The sequence below is a fragment of the Chinchilla lanigera genome, unplaced genomic scaffold, assembly GCF_000276665.1.
Source record: "Chinchilla lanigera isolate Chin_1 unplaced genomic scaffold, ChiLan1.0 scaffold00105, whole genome shotgun sequence".
Taxonomy (NCBI): Eukaryota; Metazoa; Chordata; class Mammalia; order Rodentia; family Chinchillidae; genus Chinchilla; species Chinchilla lanigera.
Window position 1 is genome coordinate 6,283,378 of NW_004955506.1, and position 26,625 is coordinate 6,310,002.

Genomic DNA, 26,625 nt, shown 5'->3' on the forward strand with positions numbered 1-26,625 from the left:
AATCTAATGTGAATGAACTGGATTTGTTTAAAGTCTACATTGCCCCCTAGGGCAGGGCTTCTGTCTTACTCCCTCCTGTGTTCTCTGTGCCTAACACAGTGTTTGGGATATTAAATATTTCTCCTTTTTTTTTTTAGAGACAGGGTCTCACTCTGTAGACCAGGCTAGTCTTGAACTCACTATGTAGTTCAGGCTGGCCTCAAACTTGCAGCAACCCTCTGGCCTTAGGCTCCTGAGTGCTGGAATTATAGGTGTGGGCCACTACACCCTGCTAAATATTTATTAAATGGAAGCAGATGTACACAACCAGGAGAATGAATGCCAAAGCACCTGCCCTCACACTCAGCCTGGAGCCTCAGATCCAAAACCACACTTCATTGCCTACAGGAATTCTACCAGAATTCCACTTTCATTAGCATTTCTTAACTCTTCCTGGACTTGCCACCCAGGCAGAATGGTGGGTTTTTTTGTGTCTTTTTGAGACAAGGTCTCCCTATGCAATTCAGGCTGACCTTGAGCTCACTTTGTAGCCTAGGCTGACCTCGAACTCCCAGTGATCCTCCTGCCTCAGCCTCCGGAGGCCTGAGATTACAGGCATGAGCCACCACGCCAGGCCCAAAATGGTTTGAACATCAACATCCAGTCTGCCTGCTAAGATTGACTTCCCTTGCCTTGCTGTTTCCAACAATTTGGGACTGTGGTTCTTACCACTCATGGCCAAGATTCAAAAACCAAAAGACCGAACTTTCAATTCTCAATAAATTCTGACCCCCTACTCCCACCCCAAGACATCGCCAAAGCTTTGCTAGGTAGTGTTTCCCCTTTGGCCAGTGAGCAATAAACTTGGCTTTATCTTATCAATAGCTTGTGTTGTTTATATTTGGAGTGCTGCTTTGTGTGTGGTAACGGGATGGAATCCAGGGCCTTTGCACTGAACTATCACCCCAGCCCTTTTTATTTTGAGACAGGGTCTCAATAAGTCACTAAGCTGTCAAGGCTGGGTTTGAATTTGCAATCCTCATGCCTCAGCCTCTCACAGTTCTGGGATTATAGGCGTAAATCACCACGCCCAGCATAGAGTGCTACCTTTTCTTCGTCACTTCTCAGCCTTTTGACTAAGATTAAGTGTGGAATGCCAGCTTTTGACAGGAGGAATAAAATCCACAGTAAAGCAACTAAATAATGTTTTATTGCTTGAGGCAAGAACTCTACCACTGAGCACATCCTCAGCCCTTGTTTTATTGCTTGAGGACATTAAAAACACCCCTAATAAGACTTCCATGCCCAGATATATTGGAGCCTGAGACAAAATATCAATAATGATCTTGTTTTTATTTAAAATTTTGCTATTGTGCTTGCTTCTGCAGCATATATACTAAAATTTTGTGATTTTTGTCTGTGCTTTTTCTGCATTTAAAAAAAATACTGCAGGCTGGGGCTACAGCTCAGGGGTATAGCACTTGTTCAGTGTGCTGGAGGCACTGCGTGTCACCCTCAGCACCAAAAAACAAACCTACCTTTAAATATTGTTAGTCTTGAGTACTTTTTTTTTTGTTTTTTCGAGACAGGGTCTCGCTATGCAGTTCAGGCTGGTCTTGAACCGGCAACAATCCTCCTGCCTCAGCCTCCTGAGTGCTGGGATTATAGGCATATGCCACCATGCCCAGCTAAATTGAGTATTTTTTTAGTCCCTTAAATTTTTTAGCCCCTTAAATTTTGCTGCCTCTAACGATGGGGAACTCTTGCTTTATATTTTAAGTCCTCCTGAGATAGGCCAGAAGAAATGAAAAGGAAGGAGACACGGAAGTTGAGACTTTAAAATTGTACTTTTAAGAAAAACTGCAGCTTCAAGGCAATTTTTTCTCCTTGCTTTTAGAGCTTTTTCTCTTGCTTTCTTCTTCTTCTTCTAGCTTGTAAACCACCCTTCCTTCTTTATAAAATGCAATGTTAAATTCTAAAGATCCTTTTACAATGGCACTAGACCAGTCGAATTGCCTTTCCCTCCCTGGGCTTTCTTTCGCATGCACTGGCGATAGCACACCTCAACAGTGTATCTAGACTTCAAAGGCATATAAATAGCCTGCAGGTAACGGTAACCTACCAGTGACCGCACTTCTTAGATCATGTACCTTGAAGACACCCTCTAAATGTGCCCTACACCTGCACTCCATTAAGTGCCTCCTGTATCTCTATTTCTAATAAACTTTCTCACGTCTCTTACTGAGGCGTTCTGAACATTCTTTTCCGCAACAAGAGTCAGCGAACCTGCAAACATTTTATTTTATTTTATTTTATTTATTTTTTGTCTTTTTGAGAAAAGGTCTCGCTGTGCAGTTCGGGCTGGCCTTGAACTCACTTTGTAGCTCAGGCTGGTCTCAAACTCGCACCAATCCTCCTGCCTCAGCCTCCCGACTGCTGGGATTACAGGCGTGCACCACCACGCCCGGTTTGCAAAATTATTTTTAAAAAGTTAGATTAATTTCTTTATTTCAGCCTCCGGAATCTCACAGACCCAACCTGGTGCCATTCCTATGCTAGGATTGTCTGGAAAGTGTGCAGTTACTGCTCTGACAACGACGATAACAGCACAAAGAAAGGTCTGGATTCCAAAGCTTCTAAGAACTTCCAGTTTAGGGAGGAAAAAAGTCTGAATTCAGGGCAGAAGGCTCAGAAAAGCGCAGGCAGCTCCATCTCATTAAATCCACCCCAGCCCACAAACCCACCCGCAATCCCACAGCCACGCCCCCGCAGCCTATGCCTCGGGCAACAAAGACGCCTTTATTTTAACACTAAATAAAGGACACTTTACTCCCTGCGACCTTTGTCCCACTCCCTTTTTCGCCAATCTGGGAAACCTATGACGTTTCCGCCTAATTCCGCAAATCCCGCCGCCTCCTGTCTTCGGCCCTGCAATTCCATCCTCTATCTCATTTCCGGGGAGGGTTTAGCGCGCGGACCTGCACGCCTCGGGGCAGGCGAATCCCAGGGCGCAGGCGCAGTCCCGCCTCAGCCTCGCTGTCCTTCCACCTCCCTACCCGCCCCCTAACCTGTTCAGGGCGTCGCCGGGGCCTCAGTGCCTTCTTTCCGCCGCGCGTGATCACGTGACGCGGGAGAGGCGGGATACCGAGAGCAGCCCCGTCCCTGCCAGGACAGTTTCTTGACCTTCTACCTGGTTTTCCCGGCAAGGGCCCGCGCGGGCGTCGGCAGCCGGGGATTCGTCCGCCCGGTGGGCGGGCCCGCGGGCGCCTCCTCCTCCTCCGCGGAGGCCTGGGCGGTGATCGGTCACGCGCCGCGGGGCCGCGGGGGAGAAGGGGCGGGGCGGGGGCGGGGCCTCGCGCGGTCCCGGGACAGCTTTTAGGGCCCTGCTGGCGCTGCCACTGCAGACTTGCGCTGTCGCTGCAGACTCGCGCTGTCGCTGCAGACTCGCGCTGTCGCTGCAGACTCGCTCTGTCGCTGTCTCCGCCGCTGCCTGCGTCTCCGCCGCACACCTTAGCAGACACCATGAACCCCGACCTGCGTAAGGAGCGGGCCGCCGCCACGTTCGACCCGGAGCTGATCACACACCTCCTGGATGGCAGCCCTGAGAAGACCCGGCGCCGCCGAGAGATCGGTGAGGGCGGCGGCCCCTGCCCTCCGCTCCCGAGCGGGGCTTGAGGTCCCTCGATGAGCAGCTGTGCTCTCCGTGAGACCTGAGGCCGCATCCTGTCGCCCTTCATTAGGGGAACCAGAACCCCCACCTCGAGGGGCAGCCGGGGGCAGGGGTGGGATGTCGCCCTTCCCGAGACGTGCCGGAGATTGGCACCCGCTGTGATCCAGGGAAGTGCAACGTCTGTCTCCCTGTTAATGTCGTTCAACTCCCCCTTTCAGAAAACATGATCCTCAACGACCCGGACTTCGAGCATGAGGATTATAACTTCCTCACTCGGAGCGAGCGTTACGAGGTGGCTATCAAGAAGAGTGCCGCCATGGTGAAGAAAATGAGAGAATTCGGTATTTCGGACCCCGATGAAATCATGTGGTTTAAAAGGTAGGTATGGCTTAACACAGCAATCTACAAGCCCAGGTTTTGCATTTGAGGTCTGTGAAGGCCTTCTGTCATCTCGTTTGGTGTTTAAAGGTCCAAACCGCCATATTTTCGTGCCACTAGAAAGTTTGGCTTTTGTTTTGTTCTTGCCATTTTGAGACAGAGTCTGTGTGTAGTCCAGGCTGGCCTTGAACACACAGTCCTCCTGCTTCCACCTCCCAAGTGCTGGGATTACAAGTGTACCACTTGAAAGTTTTATGTGTGGAAAATAATGCGATTGTTTTTGTCTCTTAAGTCTCTCAAGTGGGATGATGTATTTGTAGACTACTGACTATGAATGAAAATGCTGGAATACTGATTCTCCAAAACCCAGTCTCAAGGATGTTACTTAAAATATTTTCAAAAAAAATTATTTTCCCCCAGCATCTCAATTTTAAATACAAAAAGAGGGCCTGGGGATTTAGCTCAGCGGCATAGCTCCTGCCTGGCAAGCGCAAGGTCATGAGTTCAATTCCTGGTACTGGAAAAAAATGCAAAATGAGTTTGCTCATTGTAAAAAGGAGACCTGCTAAATTTCCAATTTTGGGAGGATTTTTCTCCATTGCAAGAGCAAACGTGTAAATATTTAGGGACAATAAGATACATTTTCATATGACAGTGTGGGTCTTGAGTTCAAAATAATAAATACCAGGATGGATAAAACAACATCAAACTTAGGAGTGACTGTAAAGTACTCTAAGAACTCAGCTTTGTTGGATATAATGACAGTGTTTAAATATTTGTTTTGTGCACAGAAATTTGTCTGAGTCCTAATCCTGTCATTTTTTTTCAGAGCACCCATTTTTGTTGAGCTTAGGATTTTAATTAGAGAAACACTTTTTTTTTTTTGCTTTAGCCTAAATAAGTATATTACTTTTTTTTTTTTTTTTTTTTTGAGCTTGTATCTCTTACACTTTTTTTTTCATCTTACCATTCTCATTTGTTGAGTATTTCCTCTTTTATGTTTCTGCATTTTAGAGGAACTCCAATGTTTTCATCAATAAAGATAAAATTTGGGGCAGAGATGTGTGGCTCAGTGTTAAAGCACTTGCCTAGCAAGCACGAAGCTGTGGGTTCATTCCCAAGCACTACCAAAAAAAAAAAGATTAAATTTTATGGGTGGTGTACTTTGAAGAATCAAGATAAATGAAGCATGTTAGAAGTTCTAGCTGGGTGTGGTGGCGCATGCCTGTAATCCCAGCACTTGGGAGGCTGAGGCAGGAGGATCATTGCAAGTTTGAGACCAGCCTGGGCTACAAAGTGAGCTGAAGGCCAGCCTGAACTGCATAGCGAGACCCTTTCTCAAAAGGACAAAAAAAAAAAGTTCTGCCTCTGTGTATTAATGGTTATTCCTCCCTTACTGCCTCTGCTGTATCTGGTTATCTGTTTGCAACTTGACTTGTTTATTACCGAGGTGATAAAATGGTGTACTCTGACCTTAGAACTTTCCTTAGAACTCCATTCACTTCAGTTATCAAAAATATTTATAGTGGCCCAAATCAGAGTACTCAGCAACTTCCAATGTTCATTTTTTCCTGTGAAGTTTGTAACTGTTTGTTTGTCTTTTTTGAGACAGGGTCTCACTGTGCAGTTCAGGCTGGCCTTGAGCTCACTTTGTAGCCCAGGCTGGCCTGGAACTTGCAGCGATCCTCCTGCCTCAGCCTCCCTAGTGCTGGGATTACAGGCGTGCGCCACCACGCCCGGCTGAAGTTTGTAACTATGACTGGGGGTATTGAGATAGGGTAAATCCTGTTAGGTTTTTGTTTTTGTTTTTGTTTTTGTTTTGTTGTTTTTGCCTTTTTGAGACAGGGTCTCACTATGCAGTTCAGGCTGGCTTTGAGCTCACTGGTCTTGAACTTGCAACAATCATCTTGCCTCAGCCTCCCAGTCCTGGGATTACAGGTATGCGCCAGCATGCCCAGCTAAATCCTGTTAGATTTGTGTTACCAAATCACCTGAAGTAGGTTTGTAAACTTGTAAAAATTAGAGTTTATACCTCCTTAAAATGAAGTCAAAGGGCCAGGGATATAGCTCAGTGGCACAGCACCTGCTTGGCAAGTACAAGGTCCTAAGTTCAGTTCCCAGTACAAAAAATAAAAAGTCAAAGAGAGGTTGCCTGGCCTGGTGGCACACACCTGTAATCCCAGCACTTAGGAGGCTGAGGCAGGAGGATTGTTGGGCATTTGAGGCCACCTTGGGCCACAAAGTGAGCTCAAGGCCAGCCTGAGCTGCATAGCGAGACCCTGTCTCAAAACAACCAAAAAAAAAAAAAGAGGGAGGTTGGTGTCTGGTGTTTTTGTTTTGTTTTGTTTTTTTTCCGGTACCGGGGATCGAACTCATGACCTTGCGCTTGCCAGGCAGGCGCTGTGCTGCTGAGCTAAATCCCCAGCCCCCTTGTTTTGTTTTAATGGGCAAGGCATTTTATTTCCAAGTTAGTTCAGTTTCATAACCTGTGGTAGTTCATAGTATGTAACCAGACTGGAGTGAAATCACAATGAACTAGAACAGAGCCCGTTATGGAAATTAAAGATCCATAGACTTCAGCCATTTATGAGTTTTTTGTTGGTTATTTTTTATTTTTGAGACAGCGTCTTGCTGTAGTCCAGGCTGGCCTTGAATTCACTGTGGCTTAGACACACCTCATACTATTCCACGTCACCCTCCCACTTGCTACCCTCCCACATGCCGGTACTGCTGGAATTATAGGTGTGTGCTGCCAGGTCCTGCCAGCCAGTTGTTTTGTGTGCCATTTTTCACTTGAAATATTAAAGTACAAACTTTAGTACACCCTTTGACAACCTTCCAGTACCCCTAGGATGTGACAGGGAGATCATTTTAAATTAGAGAAGACTAAGAATCTTTGCAAGTACTACAAGCCATCAAGTCAGCCACCAGCATGTAATCTCATTGATATTATAAACTCATTGTTTTCTAAAACACCAACATTTTATTTACTAAGAGAAAAGTATTGTGAAATGAGTTGAATTTCTTGAATGCGAAAATTGGGAGGAGAATACTAGCATTGATGAAATACAGTGCTATTTCTGAGGATTGGGAACATTTAGTGTTCTTTTGCATCCATTTTTTCTATCACAAAATAATACAAACCTATTTTGAGGCAAATTCAATGTTAGTAAAAACTCTTCTTAAATTGCTTGCTTCAGCAGCACATATACTAATGTTCTTTTTTTTTTGTCTTTTTGAGACAGGGTCTCACTATGTAGTTCAGGCTGGTCTTGAACTCACCTTGTAGCCCAGGCTGACCTCAAACTTGCAGCAGTCCTCCTGCCTCAGCCTCCCGAGTGCTGGGATTATAGCCTTGTGCCACTACGTCCAGCTAAGATGTTCTTAAGAGTACTTTGAAATGAGGTTCAGTCATGTTTTATCTTTTAGGTTTTTAAAGCTGGTTCTTAGAGCCGGGCGTGGTGGCACATGCCTGTAATCCCAGCACTTGGGAGGCTGATGCAGGAGGATCACTGCAAATTTGAGACCAGCCCAGGCTACAAAGTGAGCTGAAGGCCAGCCTGAACTGCAGAGTAAGACTCTGTCTCGAAAAAAAAAAAAAGCTGGTTCTTCCAGAGTAGGGGATAGCTCAGTGGGTAGAGCACAAGGTTAGTATGCTTGATGGTTTTTGTTTTTGTTTTTGGTACTGGGAATCGAACTCATGACCTCAGGCTTGCCAGACAAGCGCCTGTGCCACTGAGCTATATCCGCAGCCTGGGTTGACATGCTTGAGACCCTAGATTCAACCGCCAGTACCACCAAACAAATAAATGAATAAGCAAACAAATAAAATATCCAGCCAGTAAAATAAGTAACATTAACAAAACCTGTTGCTTTAGACTGAGCATAAAATTTTACATAAATCTATGTATTTATTGAGACAGGGTCTCGCTGTATAGTTTAGGCTGGCCTTGAACTTTGTAACCCAGGCTGTCCCGAAACTCCGTGATCCTCCTCCTTCAGCCTTCAGAGTTCTGGGATTACCGGTGTGCACCATGATGACTGGCTAATTTTTTAAAAATTATTTTTATTTATTTTTAAGACACGGTCTCACTGTATAGTTCAGTCTGTCCTTGAACTCAGTGTGTGGCCCAGACTGGCCTCAAATTCATGGGGATTCTCCTGCATCAGTCTACCTGTGCTGGGTAGTGCTGGGATTACAGGTGTGTGCTAACACACTCGGCTGTGAGCGTAAAATTTTATTTGTCTTTTTGAAACAAGGTCTCACTATGCAGTTCAGGTTGACCTTGAGCTTACTTTGTAGCCCAGGCTGGCCTCAAGCTCACAAAGATCCTCCTGCCTCAGCCTCCCCGAGTGCTGGGATTACAGGCATGTGCCACCACACCCAGCTGAGCATAAGATTTTAAAAGGAATTCTGGAGACTGGGGCAAGGCTCAGGGATAGAGCCTGTGTTTAACATGTGTGAGCCCCTGGGTTCAGTCCCCTGCGCCAGAAAGAAAATGAAAGAAAATTCTGGCTTGGAAATGATTAGGGGAGTGACTACCAGGTCCTGCTGCTGGCTTTTAGGTAGTGAATGGTTGGAGCTTCTGTTTTCCTCACCATCCTGAGTGCTGTTTGGCAACAACAGGTAATAGGATATAGTTTATAGAGTAAGGCTGAGACCCTTTTCTTTTCTTTCCTGTAGACTACATTTGGTCAATTTTGTGGAACCTGTGGGCCTCAATTACTCCATGTTTATTCCCACTTTGCTGAATCAGGGCACCACTGCTCAGCAAGAGAAATGGCTGCACCCATCCAAAGGACTTCAGATAATTGGCACCTACGCCCAGACGGAAATGGGCCACGGTTAGTCCACATCTGAGGGTCTGTGGGAAACCCGCCTCAGGATTTCAGGCAAAAATGACTGCCGCTGTTTGATTTTCTTTTTCCTGCTGCTACTACATGTTTGAGATTTTATTTTTAAATTGTTACATCAAAATTCAGCTTTTTCTTCTAGGTCATAGCTCCATAAATTGGTCCAGGTCTCTGGCCTGTAACATCCTTCAAGGTTAATTCTTCAAGTGTTTTATCATTGTCACATATACCCCCTTTTAACAGGTGCAAAGCGGTTTGGAAAGATGGTTTTAGGGGTGTCAAAGCACCCCATTATGTTGTTCTGTCTGATTACTAAAGATCTTGTTGGAAATTTAGCAATTTCTGAAAATGCCTCTGCCTTACTGGAGTTAAAAGTGTGGATTTTAGTGGAGACAGTGACGGCAAGTAAATGTCATACTCTCCATTGGCCACTAGTCACCCTGCAATTTGGGAAAAAAAACAAAACCACATGTCCCTTCATCTTTTCATACATTTTTTCCCCACACATTTTTGTACTCTGTATTGCTAGTAATTCCTAGCTAAATTATTTCACAGCGCCCAGCTACTTTTCAGCAAGCTTTGCTTGTCTTAACGTGATAGGTTTTGTTTTTTTTCCATATACAAGGGCATTGGCAGGGTTTCTTTGAATTTGAGCTGTTTGGCCTTGTATCTATCAAAATGGGAGGAGTAAAGAAAAAAAGCGTTGCAAGAATCAGGAAAACTTTGTGTTTACTTAGGTACTTTTTGATTTATTAATTAGTTGAAGGGAAATGTTCTTTGTTATCTCCATGGGGACTGCAGATTCTGTTCATGGTCTTAACGTTGCAAATACCCGAGACTTAAGTGTCAGGTTGCCAGTACTTAAATTACAAACCGAGTTTCCTAAGGGAAGAAAGAGAACATTCTTTATACAGTCTTTCTCTCCTAGAATGTGGGTGTATTGTGTGGACGGGGGAGGAGCCATGCATGCATGTGTGTTTTGTAATCTTAATGGCTCTGTGGTACAGAACCCTTACTTTGTTTTAGTGCTCGTCATTGTAGACTTTACTGACTAGTCATGCAGTCCTCATAGGAGATGAGATGTGAGATATCCTGAGGCTAATGGGTCTATTTTATATATATTTCGTATTGTCTAGTGTTTTCCCTTTCTTTATAAAGTACATTGCAAATACATATTTCCCCTACACTTCAGAGAGGGGAAGAAATGAAGATTTGTAATTTAGTTGAAGAACAGAAGTTGGATTGATCTTATATTGCTCTAGACATGTTCATATTTTGTTAATCATTTAGAATATTGTATTGGAACCTATTTTGTCTTAATCTCTGTAGTTTACTTTAAAGAATAATTTTATTTATTTATTTTTATGTTTTTAAGACAGGGTCTCGCTATGCAGTTGAGGCTGGCCTTGAGCTCACTTTGTAGCCCAGGCTGGCCTCAAACTCACAACAATCCTCCTGCCTCAGCCTCCCAAGTGCTGGGATTACAGACGTGCGCCACCACTAAAGAACAATTTTATAAGATCAAGTTTTGTCAGGGCTGGGGATTTAGCTCAGCGGCACAGCGCCTGCCTGGCAAGCTCAAGGTCGTGAGTTGGATTCCTAGTTCTGGAAAAGTTTTGTTTCTTGCTGAAATTTTGTTAATTTATACTGGTGTTCTTTGTCAGTTTCTTTTCCATGTAACCAGTCAGTCGTGTGATTAATCTGTGTTCTATGACAGTATAGTCTTATAAAGAATAGGCAAAAAGTCCTGTATCAGCACATGGCAGTTCAGTCACCTATAGAAGGTCTCAGTCACCAACTTATCTTTTCCTTCTAAAGCATGCATTCCCTTCTCTTAAAGACACCAAGAAACCCTGACACCTGCTCTGTAGGTGCAAGAGAGCTCTCCTTCCTGGGATTCTAGGGTTGAGGAGCAGCCTCTGGAAGTTGGTCCAGTGTCATCATCCTGACCACAGATTTCTTTAGATTACAAAGCAGAAGGATGTTTGCATTGTGTTTGCATCTTTCTTTTCTCTTTTCTTTTTTTGTTTTGTCTTTTTTTTTTTTTTTTTTTTTGTCTTTTATAGACAGGATCTCCCTGCACAGTTCAGGCTGGCCTTAAGCTCACTTTATAGCCCAGGCTGGTCTTGAACTCACAATGATCCTCCTGCCTCAGCCTCCCGAGTGCCAGGATTGCAGGCATGCACCACCACACCCAGCTTGGATGTAAGCATTTGATAGGTGTTGATCATTTCAAGATCTGGCCATTTGGTAGGGATTCTTTTTGACTTGTTTTCTGTTATTATCACTACTAGAAGATGATGCAAAAAAAAAAAAGATGATGATGTAGTATCTTTGCAAATTCCCATCACTGATACTTATCTGAAACAAACCACCTTTCTCTCTTTGAAATTTGAAAAATGGATAGGTAATGAACTCAATTTTGTAAGTCATTGATTTTCTTCCTCCTGCTTCATGGTCCTCTCTTCCCATGTCAAATGCTCCTGTTGTCTTTTTCCCAAGTGATTCCGTTCCTGTTGGACTCCCATGAGACTTGCTCCTTGGTATTTAGGTTGTTCCATTTTTCTCACCATTATTGATAATACAAACTTCACAACAACTGTATTCTTGGACTGAGGAAGTCGCTCAGTGATACAACACTTGCCTTGCGTGCAGTAGGCCCTGGGTTTGAGCCTCAGTACCCCTTCCCCAAATATATATGCGGGTTGTATGTTTGGAATAGCTTGTTCAGAAATGAATTATTGCATTGAAGAGAATGTGCATGTTATACTGTGTGTGTTTTGCATAGTTGATGAATTTTCCTAAAACAATTATTTTATACTATAGTTAGCAAATTCTTAATGTACTTGTTCCTCCATAGCCCCACCAACATAATCACTTCTATTTTTGCCAATTTAATACTGTAGATACTTAAATTAGTGTTAGATACCTAAGAGTTAGGGTTTTAATCTCCCATTGTTTGTAAGCCTGGAAGTTATTACATGTTTTGATTTACTGTTTGTACTTTATTTGCATAAAAATGAGCTTTTCTCTTTTGAGTATTGATTAAATATAATACAGTAGATAGGAACTAGCCTTATATGAAAACATTATATTAATATATTTTCCATGATTTTCTACTTTGTTAAACATTGTAGCCTTATGTATTCAGCACATCCTCTGAGTAGGTATAAATTTTCTTCCTGTCACAACTTGGATCATTTTTTTGTTTTCTTCTATTTGTTACATGTTTAATGCCTTGACTTGTGTATGCAAGGAATGAAAATGGCTCCCCTATGGTTTTCTAGATTTCTAATGGTCATTAACTAGTGGCTTTTTTCCTGTTCAATATATTTTTAAATCTGATAGACTAAACCTACTGTTACATCAAGGTACATGTATTTGGGATTCTTACCTACTTATTTTTGTAGATGAATTCTGATCTTCATTTGTCAAGTTCCAGAAACTACAGGAATTTTTAAATCAGTGATATACTAAAGCCTTTTTTTTTTCCTTGATGTGTTGTCTTGTTTCGTCTTACTTTTTGTGCATGGTACTAGGAATTGCACCCAGGGCAGTCTACCACTGAGCTATATCCACAGCCCTTTCTTACTTTGAGACAGGGTCTCGCTAAGTTGCCCAGGTAAGACTTGAACTTGCAAGCTTGCTGACTGGGCCTCCTTCAGTACTAGGATTATATAGGTGTGTGTTATAGTTATTTAGTTCTGTCAGTGAGGGTTTAGGTGTTCCTTTCCTGTTATTTGCATCTTTTATTCATCCTCTGTTCAGTTTTTTGTTTGTCTTTTTGAGACAGGGTCTTATGATTATGCAGTTCAGATTGATCGTGAACTTTGTAGCCCAGGCTGGCCTCAGACTCGCAGTGATCCTCTTGCCTCAGCCTCAGCCTCCCAAGTGCTGGGATTACAGGCGTGCACCACCACACCCAGCCCTTCTGTTCAGTATTTATATATATATATTTTTTTGTTTGTTTGTTTCCGGTACCGGGAATCGAACTCACAACCTCGCGCTTGCCAGGCAGGCACTGTGCCGCTGAGCTAAATCCCCAGCCCTATATTTTTCTTAAGTCTTCAATATCCTGAGCTGACTTGCTTAACACATTTCAAATATTTTGTTACTTTTGAATCACCTTTCTCTTTACTGGGACTTCCACATTAATGACCCTAGTAATGGGAATTCAGTTTTTGTTGTTGTTGTTGTTGTTTTGGTTTTTTTTTTTGTTTTTTGTTTTTTTAATAGCCTACAGCTTTTCTCAGTTCATTTACTATTGTTGGTGTTTTGCTCTTGATTTCCCTGGATTGTTAGCATACTGTGCACAGAGATGCTGTTTTTTTTTTTTTGATGTGTTATTTATATAAACATTTTCCTTTAGTATTGATTGCTAACCTCCCAGCCTTGTAGCTTGTAGGGTAGAGTGGGCAGGCCTTTTGATGTTAGGGTTTAAAAAGAAACTGACTCTAGTGCTTCACCAAGTAAAAAATTTTAGTACTTTGTAATTTTACAATGAATTATTTAAAAGTAGTATGTAATTATACATATTCAACTTTTTACAACAAATACTTGGTTTAAGTAAAGAAAATCTGTCACTTTCTCCTTGTAACATTTCTAAATTTTATCCACTCCTGGTACAACAAACATTTTTCTTCCCAAAACACTCTTCACTCTCAAAAATAGTTTCTGATTAGAGCAGTTCTACCTTGTCCTGCCCAGTATTTGTGGTGACCCTTAGTGCTCCTTTTTACCACGCGGACCCAAGCCTTCCTGTGGTCTGACAAGGGATCCCTAGAGGCCTTTCCTTCACTAGGGAAAGTGAAATAGCCTCTCTCGTGCAATAGCCATCCACAAAAGCACTCATATTGCAGGTTTTGGTGCTAGCACAAAGTTTTCCCTTTCAGGTCCTGGACATTTATTTTTGTGGAGTAGTGATTAAGCCAGGGCTTCATGTATGCTAAGTAGGCATTCTACCATTGGGCTACACCCCTAAACCAATACTAGTCTTCTTTAAGAATGTATTTACTTATTTATCTTGGTGCTGAGGGTCAACACTGGTTTTTTGTTTTTTGTTTTTTATGGTGCTAGTGATCAAACTCAGGGCCTCAAATGCTAGGCAAGTGCTGTGTCACTGAGCCATGCCCCCAGCACAGCACTGATGTTCTTTTGTTTTCTTTTTTTTTTTTTTTTTTTTTTTTTTGTTTTTTTCTTTTGGTTTTTTTCCAGTACCAGGAATCGAACTCATGACATCGTGCTTGCCAGGCAGGCACTGTGCCGCTGAGCCAAATCCCCAGCCCCTTTCTTTTGTTTTCAGAAGCAGGCTTCTGCCATGTAACCCAGGCTGGCCTTGTCCTCCATAGGTACCCCAGGCTGGTCTCAAATTTGAGATTCTCCTTCCTTAACCTCCCAAATACTAGGATCACAGGTATGTACCCCTAGCTTCAGCACTGGTTTTTTAGAAGCTGGGGACAGTTGACATTCCTCTTTGAGTGAAAAAATCACTCTTATCCTATGAATGTGTTTTTAAAATTTTTTATTTAAGAATTATTTTAGATTTCCAAGAATTTGCAAAAATAGTACCAAGAGGTACCGTGGGGGCTGGGGATTTAGCTCAGCGGCAAAAGTGCCTGCCTGGCAAGCACAAGGTCGTGAGTTCGGTTCCCAGTACCGGAGAAAAACCAAAAAAAAAAAAAAAAAAAGTGGTACTGTGAACTCTTTACCTGGTTTCCACCAGTGGAACCAGGATATACACTTTTGCTAGTCATGGTGGCACGCGCCTGTAATCTCAGCACTCACAAGGCCGAGGCAGGAGAGAATTGGCATGAATTCAGGACCTGCCTCGGCTATGTGACAAGCTTAAGGTCAACCTAGGCTACAGAATGAGACCCTGTCTCAAAAAAAAAGATACATATTTTGATTCTTCCTAGACAGCTCTGGATTTTTAGCATGTCTTTAGGCTAAGGAGGTAGCTCATTGTGAAGGCCCTCAGTACCACATACAGAACACACATACATGCACACACACCAGAAAGTAGATATAAGAGCAGAACAACCAGACAATGTGATGCATTCCTGTAACTCCAGCTGTTCAAGGCCAGCCTGGGCCACGTAGTGAGATCCTCATCTCAAAAAAATAAGATATTTATGATAATACTTGTGTATTTATAACAGAGCTTGTTATGCATGAATATGATTTGTGATCCTGATCTTCACTACAATTGTATGTCTTTTAATTTCTGAAATTATGAGGATGAAGAGCACTGTCAATTTTTGTATTAATTTGTTTCAGTATTGCATGGCTGAATATTTTATATGATGTATCTGAAAATGACCAGTTACATAAGGAATGTGTATCAGTGTTGATCTATGCTGGTTGTTTTGTGAGCAAACAAAAAATATCCCAACCTGGAAGCATTGCAGAATTGCATCTAGGATAAACCTTAGTCTGAAGGATCATATTGTCATCCTGAGAGAGATGTTTTCCAGCCTCCTTCCTATAACCCCTTAGTCCACTTAAATCCTCTTGCATACAACTTTTTTGAATTTTCCACTTCCTTTCATTTAATTGCCAGGCTAAAGTCCTACCTACTCAAGCAGTCTTCAGCTGCATCGGCTTTGGAATCGGCAGCTGGTCCCTGCTCTCCTTTTGCCAAGTTCCCCTGGAAATTGCAGAGTTATAAAGTGATACAGAAAGGGACAGTGCTCCATCCATGATGAAGTTCACATGACTAACTCATACTTACAGGTTTTTTTTTCTCCTTCCCTTTACTCTATCTTCTCAAATTGCTGATTTTCTCACACCTGATGATGCTTCTCTCACATCCTCGTCCTTGATATTTCTTCGAAGTTTTGCACACCGAGGGCGGCCTGAGCCTTTGGATCTTCACTTGGGCATGTTCCTGCCCACCTTGCTTCACCAGGCCACCGCAGAGCAGCAAGAGCGCTTCTTCATGCCCGCCTGGAATTTGGAGATCACTGGCACTTATGCCCAGACAGAGATGGGTCATGGTACAGTGCATTCAGTCTACCTTCTAGGTGGGGCGGGCCCCTCCCTGCCAGCTGGGCAAGCATGGAGTGTTCACCCTGTGCAAGTGGGCACATCAGCATACTGTGTGTTCGGATGAGCTGGCAGCATAGATACTAATTCAGTCACTGGAAGTCAAGGGTTGTGTTATCACAATGATTTGCTGATTATTTTTTTCATGGTTTTCCCTCAGAAGATCAAGAATGGTAAGTCAGGCCATGTGTACCAAATGAGTTTTGTGTTCACTCGAGTTGTATAGCACCAGTACACATAGCATGGAACCCATCTATTTTCTTTATTCCTGATTACTCTTGATACTCTGACTTGCTTAAGGCAACAAGTAGCATATTATAATCAAAACGTGCAACTAATCTTGTGCCTGTTTGCATCTTGATTGAGTAAATTCACCAAAGTGTCGTATTTTTAAATTTTTTATCAAGGTGCTGGGCATCAAACCTAGAGCATCGCGCATGCTAGGCAAGCACTCTACTATTAAGCTATACCCAAGCCCCCAGGAAAGTTCTGAAGGTGGCTTGGCCAGAGGTTAGAAAACTTAAGACAAGCCATACTTTCAGGCAGTTGGCTTCAAAGTCTGTATATCTAACACCTTCCATTTTTCCTGCCACTTACTATCTGCCTGTCTTCATGAGTCTACAAACATCGGAGCTTGGTAACTATTGCTTTTAGTCATCACTTCGCAAGTTGGTGTCTTGCTGTTTGCTGTTCATTACTTTTACCTCCCTTTTTTCTTCTCTTGAGGTTTTGGAAAATCTAGCGTACATTTGTTTTGCCACTTACTCTTTAATTCCATACACTGCTTCTCACTCCATGCTGAGTGGTGTCTTACAGGATTTTCACAAGACTCAAAGTGGAATACTAATCAGTTCAGTTATGCATTTGAAAACACTTTACCTTAATCCTGTTGAATGTCTTACCTTTTTCTGTAAAAGCTTCTTTGGTGAAAGGAATCTAAGTGTCTAGCTTTTACTACTCGGGAAAACTGTAGACTACATGTACACTGGCCATTTCTGTCACTCAACTTAGAAGTTTCTAAAGTTTCAAAAGCTTTTAAGTGTTCATTGAGGTCTAGCCTAGCGTTTATCCAAGTAGTTTGATAAAAGGTCATCAGTATAAAATTATTAGAGAGCAGCTAGCACGAAGAGCACTTCTCTTTAATCCCAAAGGATTTGGGCATATTGATATAAGGATGTAAAACAAGCCCCCTCCCCATCTCCAGTGAACACATGATGAAGCCGGTAAGTGTCCCTCCTCACGTTCATGAGCTAGGTAGGACTAAATTGGGGCCTGGTGTTAGTCATCTGTGGGGTGGGCCAGGGATGTAGCTCAGTGGCACAGTGCCTGCCTGGCAAATACAAGGCCCTGAGTTCAATTCCTGGTACAGAAAGGAAAGGAAGGAAGGAAGCAAGCAAGCAAACTGTGGAGTGAACTCTCCACAGATTATAAAAAGTTACTTTTCTAGGTCTTTTATAACAAATATACCTTGATAAGTTCTGGTCTTCCTTTCTAGCAGTCATTCTGAAGTAAATTCTCATTTACAGAAGTTTTAATTAAAATCTCTTTCTAGCCGGGCGTGGTGGCGCACGCCTGTAATCCCAGTACTCGGGAGGCTGAGGCAGGAGGATCGTTGTGAGTTTGAGGCGAGCCTGGGCTCCAAAGTGAGCTTAAGGCCAGCCTGAACTGCATAGCAAGACCCGGTCTCAAAAAAACAAAGTCTCTTCCTGTATATTATCTTATTCTCAGTTTTATAGAACCGTATGGTATTGAGTTGATGTGGTAAATATAGTTCAGGTGAGTTGAAATTGACACACTTGAAATTCAGAAATAATCTGAACATAAAGGGACAGTAAACTTCCCTGTTGGATTAATGTATTGTGATTTTAGGAAAATACAATTCTAGGCTATCTTAATATTTTCTTTTGATCTAAATAAATCTGCAAATCAAATATAGGAATAGAATGTATATGACACATGCTTTCAACCTAATGGGAAACTATTTGATACTATAGAAAATTAAGTATCTTGGTTGCCAGCCATTTATAGCTCATATACAATATATTGTTAGATTTTGTTTTTCTCTGAGGTACTAGAGCTTAAAGGACTAGGCAGGCCATTTTTACTTTGCATGTATTTTTTCTCCACGGTTTACCTGAGGTAAAGGTAGTTTCTTTCCCTAGGAACTCATCTTCGAGGCTTGGAAACCACTGCCACATATGACCCCAAAACCCAAGAGTTCATTATGAACAGTCCTACGGTGACATCCATTAAGTGGTGGCCTGGTGGACGTAAGTGGATTTTTTAACCTTTGTTGGTGTTAGATCTTTCACAAATAGGTGATTGTATTTACATGTAGAATATATCATTTTGAAATAGAAATACTGAGGTCTTAAACTGTTTTAAACTGTTTCACCTCTTGTGATACACATTACATATATATATATGTATGTATGTATATATTTATACATCTTACAGAGCTTAGAAATGGTGGCTAGCTTATGCTGCTTTTCTCAGATTTTCATCAGATATTCCCACTCAGATTTGCATCAGATATTCCCACGTATTACCGTCACTTCCACAGGCCTCATTTAAAATAACAGTATTCCCTCTTTGTCATTTCCATCTTGCCAAATATTTGCATTGTTTTAAAATTTTTATTATAAATAGCTCTGACATGAAAATTTGGGATCTTCTTTCATCAGATTATTATCATAGGATATATATTTCAGATAGAGTTAGTATTTAAATGATCTTATTTATGTTTTATTAAGCCACATGACATTTTGGTAAGAAAAAACTGGCATGTAAAAAAAGGTAAATAATTTTGGATATACTAACCAGAGAGCCACTCTGTCCTGAAGACCTTTCTGCAATGGTGCAAATATTTTTCTGTTTTTGTTTTACTGTGTGGTAGACACTATTCAGTGTACCTGTTGGGTAAGTGAAATACTGCTAGTTGACTGGAAAACTGAACCATTTACAGTGTTTAGTCAGAATTTAAATCTAAAGCCCACATGTGGGTATTGGCTGTGGTTTTGGACAGCACTGCCTTAAGGGACAAAAAGATAGCAATTTAGTGAGCCTGCGTGGTGGCACACGCCTGTAATCCCAGCACTTGGGAGGCTGAGGCAGGAGGATCACTGAGTTCAAGACCTGCCTGGGCTACAAAGTGAGCTCAAGGCTAACCTGAACTGCACAGCAAGACCCTGTCTCAAAAAGACAAAAATAAGTAAATAAATGAATAAATAAAAATCAGTGAGATATTTTTGTTGCTGGTTTTGGTTTTGGTTTTTTTGAGACAGAATCTCACTGTGTAGTTCAGGCTGGCCTTAAGCATCAATCTTCCTGCCTCAACCTTCCAGGTGCTGGAATTACATTTTTTTGCCACCATGCCCAGCTTCCTAAATTAGTGTTCTTATCATTACCCCAAATTTTTCTTCATATAAGTGCTAGAACAATTACTACAGCTATGTTTTTATTTTGTTGGGGTTTTTTTTGTTTTTTTGTTTGTCTCCTTGAGACAGGGTCTTGCTATGCAGTTCAGGCTGGTCTTGAACACGCAACAATCCTCCTACCTCAGCCTCGCAAGTACTGGGATTACAGGCATGCGCCACCATGCCGGGCCCAAAAAACCTCTTGATAATTTTTTCTTTTTGGTACTGGGAATCGAACTCAGGACCTTATGCTTGCCAGGCAGGCACTTGTGCCGCTGAGCTATATCCCCAGCCCTACAGCTATGTTTTTAAAAATAGCTTTGCCAAAATTCAATAAATTTTAATAACTATGTGCTTAAGTGACTTGTTTCTAGGAGCTAGAGTCAGACTGTCATAGCAGTCTTTCCCAACACACTGCATTGCTCTAGCAACATGCTTTTGTCCACTCTTCTATTTCCACCTGTTAAAAATGTAAGAACATCCACTCACCTCTTTATCCTGTTGCCTTTGATGTTGCAGTTGGGAAAACTTCAAATCACGCAATAGTTCTTGCCCAGCTCATTACACAGGGGACATGCTATGGATTACATGCTTTCGTTGTACCTCTTCGTGAAATGGGGACCCACAAACCCTTTCCAGGTAAGGATTGTCATCTGATGGTTTGGTAAAAATTAAACTGAGCATTTTCTCTACAAAAATGATAAAGTGCTATACTCAATAGGAGGAGTAAAGGCCAGGAATTCAAGAGCATAAATATCTCACGTCTTTATTGTCTGTGGTAGGTATTACTGTAGGAGACATTGGTCCTAAATTTGGTTATGAAGAGATGGATAATGGCTACCTGAAGATGGACAACTATCGTATTCCCAGAGAAAACATGCTGATGAAGTATGCCCAGGTACATTTAGATAGGGAACAGGAGCAGCATGCCTGGCGTGGCGTTGCACTAGTTAGCATAGCCATGGGGCTGGAACAGTGTGTGCTTTTCGGTGACCGTGTTTTTACTTCTGGGGCTGCTTTTATTGGCATAGTAAAATAAAAATACCAGTTGTCAGGGTGAAAAACATGACCTGGCTCCACTCGGGTTCTCAAGCTTTTACTGTTGGGAGGTGGGGTGGTCAGTGAAAAGCAGATTGCTAGGCTTTACCCTGGAGTTTCTGACTCACTAGGTCAGAGTAGGGACTGAGATTCAGTATATCACTGGCTGTGTCATGCTAATGCTGCCATTCCAGGGTCCACACTTTGGAGAACTGTTAAACTGCCACTTTGCTCATGCCAGGAAACACAGTGCCATGTTGTTCTTCCAGGTGAAGCCTGATGGCACGTACGTGAAACCTGTGAGTAACAAGCTGACCTATGGGACCATGGTGTTCGTGAGGTCCTACCTCGTGGGAGCAGCAGCTCAGTCTCTGTCCAAGGCGTGCACCATTGCCATCCGATACAGCGCTGTGAGGCACCAGTCTGAAATCAAGCCAGGGTGAGCGTAGGGGCTGAGGCGGGCTCATACTGGAGACTGGCACTGATGTCATTCACATACCCATATTCTCAAACATGGGTGGAGAAGATGCATTGCTATGCAAAATCAGCTTGTGTGCTACTGCAGGGGCGGCTGCTTAGTATCTAGGCCTCCTTTATTTATGAGGAAAGATGGGAATAACAACTTCATCCCCTCCTCAGGCCTGTCAGGTAAGCGCAATACCACTGAGCTACAGCCGGGCATGGTGCTGCACGCCTGTAACCCCAGCACTTGGCTGAGGCAAGAGGATTGCCGAGAGTTCAAGAGCAGCCGGGCTACAGTGTGAGCTCAAGGCCAGCCTGGACTGCGTAGCAAGACCCCGTCTCAAAAAGACGAAAAAAAAAAATCTAAGAGCTGGGCACAGGGGCTCATGCCTATATTGTAATCCCAGCACTCTGGGAGGCTAAGGCAGGAGGATCAAAAATTTAAGCCCAGCCTAGGCAATTTAGTGATTTAGTGAGACACTGCTTCAAAATTAAAACATAAAAGGAGGAGCTGGGGATATAGCTCAGTGTGAAGACCCTGCATTCAATTTTCCAGTGTCACCTTCCCCCCCCAAATAATTACTACTAAACTTGATTCCCTTAAAGAATAGAGAAACCACAGCTGGAATTGTAGCTTGGTGGTTGAGTGCTTGCGTAACGTGGGACGCTCTGGGTTTGATCATCAGCACAGCAGAAAAGTTAAAAGCAAACTTTTGTTAATTCTTTTTATGTTTTCGTCTTTTTTTTTTTTTGAGACAAGGTTTCACTGTACAGTGAAACTCACTTTGTAGCCGAGGCGGCCTCAAATTCATAGTAATTCTGCCTCAGCCTCCCAAGTGCTGGGCCTCGCAAGTGCTGGGATTACAAGTGTGTGCCACCACACCTGGTTTGTTAATTCTTAACTCTTTAAAATATTCAGCATTAGCTGGACATGGTGGCACACACTCATAATCCCAACACATGGGTGCTTAGGCAGGAGGATCACTGCAAGTGCAAGGCCAGCCTGGACTACAGAGTGAGACCTCTGTCTCAGAAAAAAAAGTAGCACTGTGAGCCAGGTGTGGTGACACCCACCTGTAATCCTAGCACTCTGGAATGCAGAGGCAGGAGGATCCCAAGTTCAGGCCCAGCCTGGGCAACTTAATGACTTGGTGAGATCCTCTATCAAAATAATGAAGGCCTCGGGGTGTGGCTCAGTATAGAGGCTCTGTGTGCAATCTTCAGTTCCTTCTGCACACACAATTATACATTGGGTCTTCTGAGCTTGTGTCAAAGTCCATTTTTACTCAGCCATGTGCGTGCTGTGCTGTTGTACCATAGTGTTCTTCTAAGGTTAAAATGCTTTATTTGGGGGAAGTTTTTTTGTATTTTCAGTTTTTGTTTGGCTGTTTGTTTTAGACATGGTCTTACTATGTAGTTCAGGCTGGCCTTGAACTCACTATGTAGTCCAGGCTGGCCTCAAACTCTGCAATCCTCCTGCCACAGCCTCCCAAGTGCTGGGGTTACAGGTGTGCAACACCATACTCAGTTTAACTGTATGCTTATCCTCTTAGTCTCCCCAGCTATAAAATGATGGTAGTAATGGTAGCTATCTAACAGGGTCTTTATGAGGATTGATTAAGTTAATATTTCAAAGGGCTTAGAGTAGAACTTGGCACATAACAAGTTTTGTAAAAGCATTTACTTACTATTGTTTCTTTTTCTATATGATTTAGTGAACCAGAACCGCAGGTTTTGGATTTTCAAACTCAGCAGTATAAGCTCTTTCCATTCCTGGCTACTGCCTATGCCTTCCACTTTGTAGGCAGCTATATGAAGGACACCTATCATCGGATTAATGAAAGCATTGGCCAAGGAGACCTGAGTGAACTTCCTGAGGTATGTGTGTGGCCTCATGTACTTGGGACCACCTTTCTATTTCATGCATGTACAATGCCCAGAGGGAACTACATGCTAAGATTTCCTTAAAAGAATTAGATATTGTTAGAGCTTTCTGACTGAAAGTGGACCAGATGTGAAGGTTGGATTTGATTTGTTTTATTTTGTTTTTTTGAGACAGGGTCTTGCTATGCAGTTCAGCCTGGCCTTGAATCCTGGGCTGGCCTCGAACTTGTGGTGATCCTCCTGCCTCAGCCTCCCAAGTGCTGGGATTACAGGAGTGTGCCACCATGCCCAGCAAGACAGGATTTTTGACTCTATGGGTCTTAGAAAATTATTGAAACATGTTAATCATTTGTCAGTCAGGAACATAAAAAGAGGTGACTGTTTGCCAAGTAAAACAGCAGAGAGTGTGGGTATGTTGCCGATTTCGGTCAGTTAGGGGCCTGCTGCTACAGCTGTCGTGTGCAGCAGCCAGGGAGAAAGACCAGCGCTGTTGGAAGAGGATGTGTTCCTTCTCATAGGAGCTCGGGCACGGAGCACCACAGTTGTCCTCACAGCCTCTGTTTGTCCCCTCAGCTGCATGCCCTCACCGCCGGTCTTAAGGCTTTCACCACCTGGACTGCAAACACTGGTATCGAAGAGTGTCGGCTGGCTTGCGGTGGGCACGGCTATTCTCATTGCAGTGGAATTCCAAATATTTATGTCACTTTCACCCCATGCTGCACTTTTGAGGGTGAAAACACCGTCATGATGCTACAGACAGCCAGGTGAGAACCGAAGTTGTGGTTTCTCAGAGTCCCGTTGCTATGCTTCCTCACTATGTGGGTATGTGTTTGTCCCTGAAAAGCATAGTTCTGCTTTCATCTTGACTCACTGATTTGGTCTTGTGGTTAGAGTAGCAAGTATGTCATACCTGTCATATGGCCTACCTCATTTTAGAGGAGGGTTATGGAAAGATGTGTCCTGGTGATTTTTAGGTTCCTGATGAAAAGCTATGACCAAGTACAATCAGGGAAGTTGGCATGTGGCCTGGTGTCCTACTTGAATGACCTACCCAGTCAGCACATCCAGCCACAGCAGGTGGCAGCCTGGCCAGCGGTGGTGGACATCAACAGCCCCGAAAGCCTGACAGAAATATACAAGCTTCGTGCAGCCAGGTGAGTTTGCCCTCGGTGCTAGAAGCAGCAGCTCTGGGGCCTAAAGGAGCAGGAGCTGAGGCCTGGCAGGTAGATTCTCAGGTGTAGCTACTGTGGATCATTTCCTCATGTCTCTACTTTTCCCTCACTTCTTAACAGATTAGTAGACATTGCTGCTAAAAACCTTCAGACTGAAATAAGTCACAGGAAAAGCAAGGAAGTAGCGTGGAATCTAACTTCCGTTTACCTTGTTCGAGCAACAGAGGTCAGTGGTAGTTCTCTCCCCTTCTGCCCTTCCCCTGTTATTTCCTGGTCACGATTCCTCACTGCTGTTCTTTTTATCTAGGCACATTGCCACTATGTAGTAGTTAAGCTCTTTGCTGATAAACTCCTAAAAATTGAAGATAAAACCGACAAAGCCGTCCACGCCATCTTAAAGAATTTGTTTCTCCTGTATTCTCTGTATGGAATTAGTCAGAAGGCAGGAGATTTTCTTCAGGTCAGTATTCTTTTTTAAAGAAAAATAATTGCCACTACTTTATAGTTTTATGTGTATTAATACCTGTCTACATACATATTTTTGTTCACTTACTTTGGTTTCTTTTAGGGAAACATTATGACGGGGTCTCAGATTACCCAAGTAAACCAGCGTATATTGGAATTGCTCGCTGTAATCCGTCCCAATGCTGTTGCTTTGGTTGATGCCTTTGACTTTAAGGATATGACACTTGGCTCTGTCCTTGGCCGTTATGATGGGAATGTATATGAAAACTTGTTTGAGTGGGCCAAGAAATCTCCATTGAACAAAACAGAGGTAAAAAACAGTCTTTCTGTCTTTTCTTTTTTTTGTTTTGTTTTGTTTTGTTTTTCTCCGGTACCGGGAACCGAACTCACGACCTTGCGCATGCCAGGCAGGCGCTTTTGCCACTGAGCTAAATCCCCAGCCCCTTTCTGTCTTTTCAAAGCGGGAGGCCGTTTAGTTTTGTTTTTGAATCAGGGTCTGACTATGCAGGTCAGGCTGTCCTTGAGCTCACTTTGTAGCCCAGGCTGGCGTCGAACTCTCGGCAGTCCTCCTTCCTCAGGCTCCCAAGTGCTGGAATTACAAGTGTGGGCCGCCACTCCCGCCTGTTTCTACCTTCTGAAGGTCTTCGTTTACTCTTTTGCACTGCTGGGCATCCAGTCCAGAGTCCCACACAACCTAGGGAAGCTGCTACCACTGACCCACACCCAGCCCACTGAAGTTCTTCATTTAAATACAAGATAGGAAAGGCCTCCAGAAAGCAAGTCTTCTGTAAAAGCCCCCAAAAGCTCTTTGGCCACTTAATTTGCACAACAGGTTCAGAAGGAAACTGGATCATTCTACAATAAGCAAGATTTTCGTTTCCTTGGTTTTTTTTTTTTCTTTTTTCTTTTTTCTTTTTTCTCCTTTCCTCCTTTTTGGTACTATGGATTCAGCTCAGAGACTTTCGTTGAGCTACATCCCCAACCCTTTTTTTAAAATGAAAATTATTTTTTGGGTTTTTTTTGTTTTTGTCTCTTTGAGACAGGGTCTGGCTATGCAGTTCAAGCTGGCCTTGAGCTCACTGTGTAGCCCAGGCTGGTCTTGAACTTGCAATAGTCCTCCTGCCTCAGCCTCCCAAGTGCTAGGATTACAGGCGTGCACCACCATGCCTGGCTAAAAATTATTTTTGGGACAGGTTCTCACTAAGTGGCTGTGGCAAATGCACACACCTGCCTCAGCCTCCCAAGTTCTGGGATTACAGGCATCAGCAGAGGACCCTGTACTAATCAACTTTCCCATCACTGGTGTAAACTACCCAACAATTGCAATTAAAAGGAGGTGGAATCTATTTTGGCTCACTTTTAGTGGGTTTCATGGCTGGTCACCATGTAGCAGTGTATCATGGCAGAGGAAAGATGCTCAAGTTGCAGCCAGGAAGCAGAGAGAAAGGAGCCAGGGAGTAACACACCCTTCCAGTTCACACCCCAGTGATTCACCTCTTCCAACCAGGGCCCACCTCCTAACGGCACATTCAGCTAGTAAACTCATTAAGGATGAATCCATTGATCATAAGCACTCAAGGATCTATCTAGTAACCCTCTAAATACTAGAGACTTTGGGGGACATTTGAGATCCAAACCATAACAGATTGATTAAAAACAACTTCAGCCTGTAATCATAGCACTCAGAAGGCTAAGGCAGAAGGATTGCAAATTCAAGGCAAGTCTGGACTGTAGATCAAGAACCGTCTCCAAAAACACAAGTATTCTGTTTTACATGGCAGGCCCCTTACCAGTATTTCCTCTCCCTTCCCTGCAGGTCCACGAATCTTACCACAAGTACCTGAAGCCCCTGAAGTCCAACCTCTGAAGTGTCGGAAGGCCAAGTCTAATCTGTTCCAGAAAGCAGCTGTTTGCAGCTCCTACCTGATGCGAAAGTCTGCATGGACTCTACCAAATTCATATAGCTGCAGAACAAATGATAAATTCACCTTGTTCTTTTTTATAAATGAAGAAAAAATGAACAGATTTCATGGATTAATTGAAAAAAAGGATCTGTTTTAAGTGCAATTAATTAATACTGAATTGTTAAGCATTCAGAAAATTTGAGGAAACACAGTGACTTTTATTGTAATGCTGCCAATCCCAGTAGGCCATGACTGTTGATAACTAGAGGAATTTAACTTAGTACTTCTTTTTTCTCAGTATGTAACTATTCACATGTTAATTGCTAATCACTGGCTGTATGAGTGTTTTTAAGCAAAGA

At 42.9% G+C, this 26,625-nt stretch overlaps 2 protein-coding genes across 2 annotated transcripts in view; one reads left to right on the forward strand and one right to left on the reverse strand.

The window, feature by feature from the left end:
* Nucleotides 1–3,298, reverse strand: part of Ten1 (TEN1 CST complex subunit) — a 34,530-nt gene extending 31,232 nt beyond the window's left edge. The window contains 1 exon segment of the mRNA XM_013505995.1: nucleotides 3,048–3,298. The gene's annotated coding sequence lies outside the window, so the exon portion shown is untranslated.
* Nucleotides 3,299–3,446: 148 nt separating this feature from the next.
* Nucleotides 3,447–26,387, forward strand: Acox1 (acyl-CoA oxidase 1, palmitoyl; the record flags this gene model as incomplete). The annotated part of the gene is given in 14 exon segments (XM_005407465.2): nucleotides 3,447–3,610; nucleotides 3,868–4,027; nucleotides 15,716–15,876; nucleotides 18,088–18,195; nucleotides 19,861–19,980; nucleotides 20,124–20,239; nucleotides 20,649–20,818; nucleotides 22,557–22,719; nucleotides 23,299–23,489; nucleotides 23,700–23,879; nucleotides 24,018–24,123; nucleotides 24,205–24,357; nucleotides 24,466–24,672; nucleotides 26,179–26,387. Coding segments are annotated over 14 exon segments (1,995 nt in total). The 3' UTR covers nucleotides 26,230–26,387.
* Between the last annotated feature and the right edge of the window lie 238 nt (nucleotides 26,388–26,625).